Below are 12,636 nucleotides of genomic sequence, written 5' to 3' on the forward strand. Positions count from 1 at the left end.
CCGGGCTTGCTCCCACAAGCCTGAGATCAGGACCTGAGCCGAAATCAAGAATCAGATGCTCAACTGACTGAGCCCCTGGATGGGTCTTATTTTTTATCCATTCAGTCACCCTATGTCTTTTGTTTGTATTTATTTATTTATTTATTTATTTATTTATTTATTATTTATTTATTTACCCTATGTCTTTTGATTGGAGCATTTAGTCCATTTCTATTATTATTATTATTTATTTATTTATTTATTTAAGATTTTATTTATTTATTCATGAGAGACAGGGAGGCAGAGACACAGGCAGAGGGAGAAGCAGAATCCACGCAGGGAGCCAGACGTGGGACTCGATCCTGGGTCTCCAGGATCACGCCCCGGGCTGGAGGCAGTGCTAAACCACTGAGCCACCTGGGCTGCCCAGTCCATTTCTATTTAAAGTTATTATTGATAGGCATGTGTTTATTGACATCTTGCTGTTTTCTGGTTGTTTTTGTAGTTCTCTTGCTCTTTTCCTTTGTGATTTGATAACTTTCTTTAATGTTATACCTGGATTTTTATTTTTTTGTGTATCTATTATCAGGTTTTCGGTTTGTGGTTGTTATGAGGTTCATATATGATACTCCGTGTATACAGCAGTTTATTTTTTTGTTGATGGTTGCTTAAGTTCCAACACATTCTAAAAGCTCTATATTTATATTCCTCCCCTACTTTTTATGCATATGATGTCATATTTCACATCTTTTTATTTTGTATATTCCTTAATTTTTATACCTATAATTGGCTTTACTACTTCTGTCTTTAAACTTTCATACTAGATTGATAAGTGACTGACCTATTATTTTTACAATATGTTTGCTTTTACTGGTGACATTTCTTCCCTTTCATAATTTTACATCTAGTTATGGCCTTTTCTTTTCCATTTAAAGAAGTCTATTTAATATTTCTTGTAAGGTCAGTTTTGTGATGATGAACTACTTTACTTTGAGAAATTATTTATCTCAATTGTGAATGATACTCATGCTAAGTAGAGTATTCTTGGTTTTAGGGTTGTTTATTATTGTTGTTTTTTAAATCTCTACACCCAATGTGGGGCTCGAACTCACAACCCTGAGATCAAGAGTTGCCTGCTTCTAACTGAGCCAGCCAGGCACCCTTTAGGTTTTTGTCTTTTATTTTTCCTAGTTATATTTTTCAGCTCTGCTTGCTTTATTTTTAATATTTTCTATCTCTTTATTGAGGTTCTGAATTCATCCACTCTCAAGTCTGATGAGCATTTTTATGACTATTACTTTTTTATTTTATTTTATTATTTTATTATTTTATTTATTTTTTGACTATTACTTTTAACTCTTTATCAGGTATTTGATGTTTATCTTTGTTCTTTGTTTTGTTCTTTTCTGGGGTTTTTGTCTTGTTCTTTCATTTGGAATACATTCCTTTTCTCCCCATTTTGTGTGTTTGTTCATATGTGTTTGGTAGGCGACAGCGGAGGTCTTATGTAGGTGGGAGCCTGGGGGGCCCAGTAGCACAATCCTTCCTGTTCACTAGAATCAAAGCTCTAGAGGTGTCACCTGCGTGGGGCCCTCTGCCGCCTTCCTGTCGTGATCTGGCCATGACAGCGGCAGGCTTGCTGGTGGGCAGGGCTGGCCACTGAGTGGCTAGTGGACAGGGTTGGCTGCAGCTGCTCCAGGTGCGCTGGTGCGGGAGGTTGGCCCCCAGTAGCTTGGCCGCACTGTTGCATCCCCGTTTGTAACAAATGAGGAAATTGAGACACAGAGAGCTTAAGTAACTACCGCAGGTCACAGAGCCAAGTAGTGATCTGCGTGTGAACCCAGGCTGTCTGGCTCTGGAGCCCGGGACCTATAGCAGCCGTCATGGGAGACAGACCCACTCCCCCCCAAGCACACGGAGGCTTCTCTGGGCCCCCGTCTCTTCCATTCTTCCATCCTTCACCTGATGCCAGCAGCCCCCAGCCCCAGCATCCTTTGTGTCTGTTGGCACACCTCCTAGGACAGAGAGCTCAGCCCCCACCCCCCGCGGAAACGTGCTCCCTCCTGCTCCGCCTCTCCCGGGACCCAGCTGCTCCCTTGGCTGGCAGACAGATGCCCCCCAGGTTTCTAGGACTGGAGGTTCTACTCAGCAGCTCGCATCCCCCCCCCCTCAGTACCGCCCTCTCCCAGCCTGTCTCCTGTGCAGCAGGTGTGAGAGGGTGGGACCCAGGGGTGCCAAGAGGCCTGGCCTCGCACCCTGAGGCCCGGGGTGTGTGGCTGCCCTGGGCCGCCCAGAGCGCAGCGGGGAAGATGGTCCCCCCCCAGGTGCCGGACGGGCGTCCAGGGGAAGTACCGGGCCAGGGAGGAGGGGGCTCCGCAGGGCCCCGGGGGGCTGGGGCGCCGGCCCGCCTCCCTGAGGACCCCTGTGCCTCCAGAGCGGGTCTACCGGCAGACCGTGGAGCAGCTGGAGAAGGTGCGGGGCGAGTGGGAGCAGGAGCACCGGACGGCGTGTGAGGTGAGGCCCCACCGCGTCCCTGCCTCCCGCGTGTCCGCACCCCCTTGTGCGCCCCCCGTGTGCCCCGTCGCGGCCAAGCCCACAGCCTCGCGCCCTGCACCCCTTGCCGCTGACCCACATGCAGATGGAGCCCCTAGCCCGGGTGCTGCGGGGGTGCCGGGCCGGGCTGGGGACCGGGTTCGGGGCTCGGGCCGCAGCCTCGCGTCTCCGGCCTCCCCGCCCGCCCCCAGGCCTTCCAGCTGCAGGAGTTGGACCGACTGACCATCCTCCGCAACGCCCTGTGGGTGCACTGCAACCAGCTGTCCCTGCAGTGCGTCAAGGACGACGAGGTACGGCTGGGCACGGGCGGGGGGGGGGCGCAGGGGGCCGCGGTGGCCTCGGCCTCAGGGTCCTGGTCCCCACCCTGCTCACGGGGCCACCAGTCCCACTGTGCACACGCTTGGGCTCTGCCTGGCCCCCGCCCTGGCCTCCCGGCGGTGCTCAGAGGAGACTGGGCCTCGGGGCCTCTCACAGGGACCCCAAAACCTGGCTGCACGGTCCCTGCTCATCCCCGGGGCCAAGTCACTGTCCCTCTGGCGCTTCCTTGTCCTTCGGAGGATGGAGGCGCGTCCCGGGGACCCTGGGCCCAGCAGGTGCTCGGGAGCCCAGAGAGGTGGCCGGGCCCCAGGGCGCCCCGCAGGGAGGAGGCTGGGGGTTGGGGGTGCTGAGGCCCCCTGAGCCCCACCTGGAGTGCGCGGCCCCCTCAGCCCCCCCTCGGCCCCCCTCACCCCCAGCTCTACGAGGAGGTGCGGCTGACGCTCGAAGGCTGCAGCGTGGAAGCCGACATCGACAGCTTCATCCAGGCCAGGAGCACAGGCGCCGAGCCCCCAGGTGAGTCTGGCCCGGGCCGCAGAGCCGCGGGGCCCCGGTGTCCCCAGGAGGCCCGGCCCCAGCCCTAAAGCTCCTCTCTGGACAAGGCGGGTGGCTCCGTGGGGACAGAGCAGTTCCCTGCCGGGTGCAGCAGTGAGGAGAGCTGGAAGGGGGGCGGGGGGGGGCGCCCCGGGGCCTGCTGGGCTCCCCTGGGTCCAGAGCCCGGGACGCCTGCTCTCCGTGGGGCCCACAGCGGGCGCCTGAGCTGCGAGCGGCCTCTCCCTCAGCTCTGAGGCAGCCTAGGGCCGGACGGCAGCTGGGGTCCCCGTCGGGGTCTCCGCATGGGGACAAGTTGGGGTAGCAGGTGGCAGAGGTCCTGCCTGCCGGGGCCACCCAGCCTCACAGCCTGCTGCCCGCAGCTCCGGTGTCCTTCCAGAACTACTACGACCGAGAGGTCACCCCGGCAGCCGGGAGCCCCAGCACGCAGCCATCCTGCGGCATGATCAAGAGGTGAGGCGCCCGCTGGGCCTGGGCCTGGCCCCTCCACCTGTGGGCGGCCCTTCCTCACCTGCTTGCTGAGCACCCACTGCGGGGCTGCTGTTAGGTGTCGGGCACTCTGGGGAGAAGCCGACTCAATTAAGCCTCATGACACCCACAGCCCCAGGGGTCCCAGGCATTAAGCAAATCATCATACCCGCTGACTCAGCAGTGACTGTGCTCAGAGCTACCGAGACCCCAGGCTGGCCCCCTCGTCCCTGGGCCTCACTGCTGGCCTGTGTTGGTGACCGGGCTATCGCGCTGTAGCGGGGACGCTGCGGCTGGTGCGGATCCGGGCACAGGGCAGGCCCCGCACAGCGACTCTCCCGGCCCCTCCTGGCCTGGCTGCAGGGCCCAGGGGCCTTGCATCACCGCATCGCTGCACCGGTCACTCGCCTTCCCTGGGCCCAGAGAACCTAAGGACTTGGTTCGGGCCTGGGGTGACCAGGGTGAAGGCCCACTAGGAGCAGCACCACCTGCCCGGGGACCCCTCGGCGGCCGGCTCCTGAGGGGCCCTTGGGCCCTGCCGGCGGGCGTCTGAGCATCTGCGGTCTCGCGTGGTACCCACGCCCCCACCCCAGGGCCCTGTGACGCCCTCTCCCCATCCAAGCTCATGCAGAGAAGGCCCTGCCTGTGGGTGGTGGGCAGGATGGGGACGGGTTATGGGCCTCCCAGGCCTCCCAGCCCCCGGAGCCCCCGGCAGGCCGCCCCGGAGGCAGGGAGCACAGTGTGCCCGTCCAGGAGCCGGGAGAGAGCACTGACCCCAGGGGGGCAGTCACAGCCTCACAGCCGCACCGAGTGTGACCCTGGGGCACGCAGGCCGCCCCGCAGCCCTGGGGGGACCTGGACCTCAACAGGGGGCCGTGCAGACGACGGGATGGGAGAGCTCCCGGGCGTAGTGTCGAGGAAGGACAGACGGCAGAGACAGAAGTCCCACTGGGTGGAGGCGGCCTGGCTCCTGGGGGGGGGGCGGCATGGGGGTCACCATGGGGGGGCAGCACGGGGAAGGGGCCAGCGGCCGGCACAGGGGTCACCATGGGGCCCAGCACAGGAGGCCAGGGGGGAGCCGGGCGGCCAGGACTCGGGAACCGCTGTCCCGGTGCAGCCGACTGTGGAGCCGGGCGGCGGGGCCTGGGGCAGCCCCCACCCCCACCCTGAGCTCGCTCCTCTGGCTGCGGCCCCACTGCCCACCCCCTGCCCGTCCCCCTGCCCGGGGTCCCCGAGGGGCAGGGCCGTCCAGTTAGTGTGGGGCCTGCTGGGACCTGCTGGGCCTGTGCCCCCCCCGAGGCCAGGTCCACACACACACGTCCGAGTTCCCATCCCGCCGTGTCCCCCCCCGCCCGAAGGTCCGACCCACCCTGGCTCCCGCGCGCCCAGGGGGCCCCTCCATCCCGCACACACTCCACCCGAGCGGAGCCCCCGTGACCTGCAGCCTCGCAGGGCTTGGCTCCACCCCATGACGCCCGCGCCTGCCTGGCCCTCAGCGCTGCCCGCTTCGTGGGGTCCCCCCGTTTTACTTTGCGAGCCTCTGTGACTCCCGCCTGCCGGGCTCGGAGCCCCCACCTGCGAGGTCAGGGCCGGCTGGGCCAGGTCGCCGTGGGGTGCAGGCCCCGGGCCACGAGTGGGCTCCCTTGCCAGGCGGATGGAGTGGCGGTGGGGGGCGCAGGGCCCCAGGAGCGGGGACGGGGGGCCTCCTTGGGGAAGGCCACCTGCCCCCCACCCCGGGGCCGACCTGCCTTCCCGTCCGCAGGTTCTCCGGGCTGCTGCACGGAAGTCCCAAGGCCTCGGCAGTGGCAGTTTCCGCAGGTGACTGCGGGGGACGGGCCAGCGCTGCCCTGGGGGGAAGGGAGGCCCCACAGGGCACAGGGGGCCCAGCCCAGGATGGGGGGGGCTGCGGGCTCACACGGTTTCAGCCTCTGCAGAGACCCCGAGCGTGGCACCAGGACAGGCCGAGGGCGTCTACAGCAGCATCGTGGTGAAGGAGGCGCCGGGGCCCCCTGCCTACCGGGCGCTCTACGACTATGCAGCCCAGGTGAGGCCAGGCCCCCCCCCGCCCCCGAGGGCTGCGGAGGGGGCGCGTGCCCCTGGAGCAGCACCCAGCCCGGGGGCTCAGCTGCCGCTGGGGAGTGGGCAAGAACGGGGGCGCCCCTCGGCTGGGTCTGGGCCACGGGGCGGCTGTGTGACCCTCGGGTCCAGGCCGCTCCCTGCTTGACGGGAGGGTCACAGAGCCCCCTGGGCCCACCCGGATTGAGGCCCGGGGCTACGGGGGCGTGTGAACCCCCAAGCCTGGTCTGTGTTGGCGTGGGGAGGAGAGGGAGCGTCTGCGGGGCAGGGGTCAGCTCAGCAATTGTGGGGGCTGGGGCAGCGGGGAAAGTGGGGGGCCCAGGGCGGGGGAGGCAGCAGGCTGAGCCCCACAGGGCCCTCCTCCCTGCGAGCCTGCAAAGACCCCCCAGCCCTGGGGCCCCGCCCACCTGGCGGCCAGCTGGCACCTGCTGTCTGGGGCGGGTGCCGACTGGACCCTGCACCCCCGCGGCCCTTGCAGCCCGGCCTGCTCTCATTCCCTTGCCCAGAATTCTGACGAGTTGAACATCTCCGCGGGGGACGTCCTGGAGGTCATCCTGGAAGGGGAGGACGGCTGGTGGACAGTGGAGCGCCACGGGCAGCGCGGCTTCGTCCCTGGCTCCTACCTGGAGAAGCTCTGAGGGGCGGAGCCCCCCAACCGCCCTGCTGTCCCCGCAGCCCCGCTGGGCCGGGATGGGGTCCAAGGGGGGCCCGCCCCCCCATGGTGTTGGCCGCTCCCTGCGCGGTGTCTGCACCGGGAATAAAAGAGTGCGTTGCCCTCTTCCTGGTCTGCAGGGTCCCGTTCACTCTTCGGCCCTCACGTCCAAGCGTCTAGTCCAAGATGGGGCCGCGGAGTGCGGGGAGGGAGACGTGGGGTGGGGGTGCACCGGGACAGACCCCCCATCTGCTGGGGAGGGAGCAGGGCCCTGGGCCCAGACAGCCAGGGAGACCAACACCCGGGTAAAGGGAAGGGGGGGGGAAGCGGGAAGAGGGGGGCGATGGGGGTGATGGGGGCCTGGAAGGGCAGCGGCAGGCAGGGCACCCGGAGGAGAAGGGCGCCAGGTGGGGTATGAGCACGGGGGGGGGGGGGGGGGGCGAGGTGGGATCGCCTGGAACACTCTGGGATGAGCCAAGCTCAGTCTGCGGAAGAGGCAGCGGCTCTGCTGCAGGGAGGGGGCCGCGTGCAGCGGGGAGGGCAGCCGAGCATCTGCTGGGGCAGTGGTCCTGCCCCCACACCCAGCCAAGGCCCATGGGAGGCCTGGAGGCTGGGGAGGCCGGGGAGGCTGGGGCTGCCGCACCTCGGCCCGCCCGTCGGCAGGAAGCCCTCCCGGGCGGGGGTCCCCTCTGATGCTCTTGGGCCTCTTCTTGCACCTGGAGCGCAGGAACAGCTGCCGCCCCTGGCCTGGGAGGCCCGGGCTCGGCCGAGGCACCTGGGGCGGGGGTGGGGCAGGCCTGGGCAGTGGGGCCTGGTGGCTCCTGGGTCCGGGCCTGAGCCGCGTGGAGCCCGCCAGGCCGCGGGGGGGCGGGGGTTACGGGCCCCCGAGGAGCAGCTGGGCGGCCTGGACGGCTGCCCAGTGGGCCCAGAGGCCTCGGTCCTGCTTTGCTCAGGGAGCCCGCGAGCGGCCCGGGGACCAGCGACGGGACCGTCCCGAGGCTGAGGGCGCCACGGGCTTCTGAGGGTCGGTGACCCAGGAACAGCGCGGGACCGGGAAGGCTCCCCGGGAAGGGGCAGGCCCTCCGCTCCGCCGCGTCCAACGCTCCGCACAGGCTGCGGGAGGCCCCACACCAGGAGCCGCAGGAGCCGCGACAACGGTGCTGGGGATGGGCCGCGGCACCAGCAAAGCCCCGGGCCCAGGCGGGGAGGGGACCGTCCCGCGGCCCCGCAGCCCCAGTCAGGCCTCCTCCTGGTGGCCGAGCAAGCCTGGCGCCTGGCCTCAGGGACACGGGCGGACACGGGGCGGACATGGGCTTGGCAGGCGGCTGGCGGGCCGCGGGGCCCAAGCAGCAGCACCGCGTCGGGGCGGGGGGTCGGGGCTCACCCACTCGGCTCCCGGGGGGCGGTGGGAGAAAGGGCCTCGGGCTTCTCAGAAAAATCAGATCGAAGCTGAGATCCTTCTGGAAATGTCCTTTTCCCCTGTAAGGCACATCCTACAAGAGAACCGACCCCACGCCTGGACACGACTGAAGCCCTAAGTAGGGATGTTGGCAAAGAAAAACGCCGCCACGTGCTGGGTCTGCTCTCGCCCGGGGAGACCGGTGGAGAAGGGTCTATGAAGGGTTCTGCGGGCGGCCCCGGCCGAGACCGGCAGGCACCGGGAGGGGACGCGACAAGGTGTCCCGAAGGCTCCTGGGGCTGAGCCTGCGCCTGAGAACGGAGGGGAGGGGGGGGCAGGGGCAGGCGGTGCTAGGCTGAGGGGTGTCCTCCCGAGCTCGGCCACCCCGGGGCGGTCACGCAGCCACCGCAAGCCTGGTGACACCAAGCAAGGCCGGAGGGCGGTGCTGGAAGGAGGGGGTGCCGGTGCCGGGCCTGGGGCGCAGAGGCTGAGCAGGAGGAGGGGGGTGGACGATGGGCAGGGCCGGGCCTGAGCACCAGGGCCCGGGGAGGGCGGCTTGGGCCGGGCACGGGCCCTCGTAGCAGCCTCGGGGGAAGCGGGAGAGCAGCTTGGGCTCGGCGCTTTATTCCCTGGAAATACCTGGTCATCTCGATCGAACATTCCATCCAACCGCAGAGCCTTTTCCGAGACCTCCGGCCTGGACACTGACCCCACCTCCGACAGGTGCAGCAGCAGGGTTGGGTAAGGACCGTGGGCGCCGGGGCCTCGCGCCAGGCACTCGGGGCGCCAGAGACGACTGGACGCGAGTCGAGGGCTGCAGGTCACCCGGGGAAGAGCCCACAGAGGAGCCGAAGACTTGCCGGCTCCGCGGCCGTCTCCACCGTCTCTGCCACCAGGCGGTGAGGACCCGGCGCTGGGGAGCAGCCACGTGGACGGGCACCAGGCAGAGGGAACCGGCGCGCGGAACCGGGTGTCTTCCTAACGGAGGCCCGCTTAGACACGGCCTCCGCAATCAGGACGTCAGCGTCGAAGCCAGACCGGGCTCAGGCTTCCCTGCTGCCATTCTTCAGGACCTTGCTTTCACCATCGGTGACAGGGGCTCCAGTTGCCGTCCTCGCCCAAAGGTGACACGGAGTAAAGCAGCGGCCCTCTACTCCCTGAGGCCCAGCACCGCCTCCCACCGCCTTCCCCGGCTCCTCTGGCTGGACCGGGATGTCCGGCCGTTTGCCATCCTGGCATGTGACGCGACAGCACAAGCCCGGGACAAAGCCGCCACCAGCAGGCGGGCGCACCGCCCTCCACCAGCTCGTGGGGCCTGAGGACCTCAGGTGCACGGCGGCTTTCTCTCAGAAGGTGCCCAGCGGAGCCCGGGGAGGAGGGCGCCGCTGCACCTCAGGTCCACGTGGAGACCTTACGCACCAGCCGGCAGTGGTTCTTCCCCCTGGCTGCTCCGGGGGTCCCCTGATGAGATGCTGACGCCCTGGGTCCCTACCTTACAGACTGAAACCCGTTCTCTGCCGGCCGAGCTTGAGCACCAACATTTTAAACATTCTACTGGTGATTCTAATTTACAGCCAGGGATGAAAACCTTTCTGGCTGATGGGTTCTTTGGTTTTGGGGGGCGGGGGGGGAAGGAAATCATATTCTGACGGCATTGCAGGGACTGATCTCAGACCCGCGGCGCCCACCAGGTGCCAGGGGCTAGGGCTGCAGAGATAAACACACCTCTCCATCTTGTTATAATTTCTGTATCAACTTTCCTCCAGAAAGAAGGACCCGTGCGAGAGTCCATTTCCCACCACTAGCGACGCGCTCAGCGCGTCCAGAAAGGTGCCCAGTAGGTAAACCTAGGATGCTTCCACAGGTCACTAGCTGGGCCCCCCAGGACACCGGGGACGCTGCAGTAAGGAGCCACCTGGAAGATGCAGACTGTGCTCAAGAACCGCGGATGCAGGGGACGGACGCGTCCAACGCAGGGCTCCTAGGCACCAGCCAGGGACTGAATCAGGAGATCAGCTCGCCCCCACCCAGGGGCGACAGGCCCGACGTTCACAGGAGAGCTTCTTAAGTAAACGTGGCCCTGTTGAGACCTATGAGGGGGAGAACAACAACAACAACCCCCCGACAGCAACCTGTCAAACAGGCAGACGACAGAAACTGGAAACCCAACGGACACAAGCGACTGGAAACAGCCTTGAGAACATCCCGGGCCTAGCTAAGAGTCAAAAAGTGCGTCTCCTTATCTATCGGACTGGAAGAAAGATAAAGGTTGGGAATATACAAAGTGTCCCCGGGGGTACAGGGAAATGCACGTTTTCATGGGCTGGAAGCTGGAGTGAGCTTCCTGGAGGGCAACTGGATGTAGCTGTGGAAGACTCTTTTGTTTTTTTTTAATTAAAAAAATTTTTTTTTTAAATTTTTTTCTGCTGTGGAAGACTCTTAATGTGACTCCTGATCCACAGTGAACCCGCTGCTAAGACTGTATCCCCACATCCCTGTAGAAATGAACACGGGTGAGGAAAACACTTCGGCACCAGGCACAGGAGGTGCTCACACAATGCCCTGAGTGTGCCCCATGCCACTGAACTGTGCACCTTAAAATGGTCACTTTCATGCTGTGTGAATTTCACCTCAATAAAAAGTTGTTAAAGACCAAAAAAAAATGTAAATGCCTAAGAGTCTGCATCTGGAGATGTTCCCCGCAGCGAGGCCGGATTCAATCTGTACGCCAGTGAAGTGTGATACTAACGGGTCCACGCAGCTGGCACAAATGTCGAAATTCTACAATCCGATAGAGAACCTGCTACACAGTGAAGGAAAAAAGACCTTGTAGAACAGAATTCATACACTGGCAAGAAGCAAAACCAAATACCACACCAAATCTGATTTTATAAATGTAAATACAAGGATACACATCATTGCTAAACTTGCCTACTGGTTACTTTTTTCTTTATCGATGTCTGTCTTTATAGATTTACATTTCTTAAAGCACCATTACTTTTGTTTCTAAAAAAGGGGGAGCGCACAATTTTAAAAGAGTAAGACAAGGATAGGATGAGCGGCAAAGACATCCCCGAGGTAATGAGAACGGCTGGTGCCAGGGACGCACCAGGGGTACGACAAGAGCCTGGAACACCTTCTTAAGTCAGAAATCACAAAAGTGTTCAACAAAAATGTCAGGACATGGAAACAACCTAAAGGGGCTCCCGTTGGCCAAACCTGGAACTTTATGAGAACCAAAAAGCAAAAAACACAAAAGGACAATAACGAATTCTAGACCACTGGAAAAAAATGGGAACCCATCAGTCCATAATGAATATAAACAGTAACTGGAGGAGAAGGGAGGGAGGAGACTGGGAAGCCGGCAGGGAAGGGGCGCCAGAACCGAAACGGTGTTTTACGACCCTCACAGTAAAGACGAAATCTAGAACAATCATCCTAAGGAAGATTCAGCCAGGCCAGAATCATCAGTATTTGCTAAACCCCAGGGGAAGTTTGGTGGGGAACAGGATATGTGAACATTCAGTCTTGTAGTAGTAGGTCTCCAGAAATCACGGGAGTTGGAAGGGATAAAACAGAAACCACCTTAACCAAGTACTTACCCAGTATGCCAAACCCGCCTTCCTGGCCACGCTGGGACGCGTCTCTTTGGCCCGCTGGGCAGCAGGGGCCCACGGAGAGGATGGCCGGGCCGAGAGGACACTTAGCGTTTCCGCCTGGCGTGGGGGCCAGTCCTCTGCTTTCCTGGCTACTGCGCCAGGTGGGCACCTCCAGGGGTTTATCCCGACACAGGGCAGGCAGCATGCTCCTGCCAGAGCCCGACCCTCAGACTGGCAGGGCCCTGCTCTGAGTTCCTCAGTTCCTGTCCTCTCTTCCTTGACCTTCAGGCTGGGAGCTGTTTTACTACTAAGCTGCTTTAGGGTCTTTTTATTTATGTTATTAATGAGAGACACCGGAAGAGAGGCAGAGACGTAGAGGGAGAAGCAGGACCCTTGCAGGGAGCCTGATGCGGAACTCGATCCCGGGACCTGAGCTCAATCACTGAGCCACCCAGGTGTCCCAGGGTCTTTTTTTTTTTTTTTAAACCCCTTTTAGTAGTTAATCTTTACCACAGTTAGCAACTGTTTCTATTATTTCCTGTTTATATTTCCCCCTTCAGTGGACCCCGAACAATACACAGGTGATCAAAATGAACATCATCATTTTGGGGCAGATGACATTGTGGTTACCACCTGAGAGGACACACGACACGGATAGTACTCCCGCCACTTAGAATGCAAAACCTAATCTCATCAAGAGGGAGCATCCAATAAACCCAAAATGAGTAAGAGCATTTAAAAGAAGGGACTGTATTTTTCCAAAATGTCAATGTCATAAGTGACAAAGCTATGGCAACATTCCAGATTAAAGGAGACCAAAGAGACAGGACAACTAACACCTGGTCCTTGACTGGATCTGGAACTGGAGGGGAAATTGTATAAAGGATGTTGTGAGGTCAACTGAAACATGAGGGGTAAAGTTTAAGTATTGTGTCAGTATTCAACGTGCTCAAGTACAATATCCTTATTTTTAGGGAATAACCTAGTGGTGTATTTAAAAACCATGATATGGGCACCTGGGATTGGGATCTGTGCTTTGTAGG

At 61.2% G+C, this 12,636-nt stretch overlaps 1 protein-coding gene across 4 annotated transcripts in view; it reads left to right on the plus strand.

Annotated features, from left to right (window-relative positions):
- The window catches only part of PSTPIP1 (proline-serine-threonine phosphatase interacting protein 1), a 40,633-nt gene extending 33,910 nt beyond the window's left edge, over window positions 1–6,723 (plus strand). Inside the window, exons 11-17 of one of the 4 annotated variants that reach the window (XM_041746144.1) lie at window positions 2,414–2,493; window positions 2,724–2,822; window positions 3,267–3,363; window positions 3,779–3,852; window positions 5,630–5,685; window positions 5,793–5,911; window positions 6,450–6,591. In XM_041746144.1, coding sequence (XP_041602078.1) covers window positions 2,414–2,493; window positions 2,724–2,822; window positions 3,267–3,363; window positions 3,779–3,852; window positions 5,630–5,685; window positions 5,793–5,911; window positions 6,450–6,457 — 533 coding nt within the window. In that variant the 3' untranslated portion in view covers window positions 6,458–6,591. Of the gene's footprint in view, window positions 1–2,413; window positions 2,494–2,723; window positions 2,823–3,266; window positions 3,364–3,761; window positions 3,853–5,629; window positions 5,686–5,792; window positions 5,912–6,449 lie in introns of all 4 variants that reach the window. The other 3 variants (XM_041746146.1, XM_041746143.1, XM_041746142.1) reach the window with 3 other exon arrangements.
- The last annotated feature ends 5,913 nt before the right edge of the window (window positions 6,724–12,636 follow it).

This window comes from Vulpes lagopus, chromosome 2 (assembly GCF_018345385.1).
Source record: "Vulpes lagopus strain Blue_001 chromosome 2, ASM1834538v1, whole genome shotgun sequence".
Lineage (NCBI taxonomy): Eukaryota > Metazoa > Chordata > Mammalia > Carnivora > Canidae > Vulpes > Vulpes lagopus.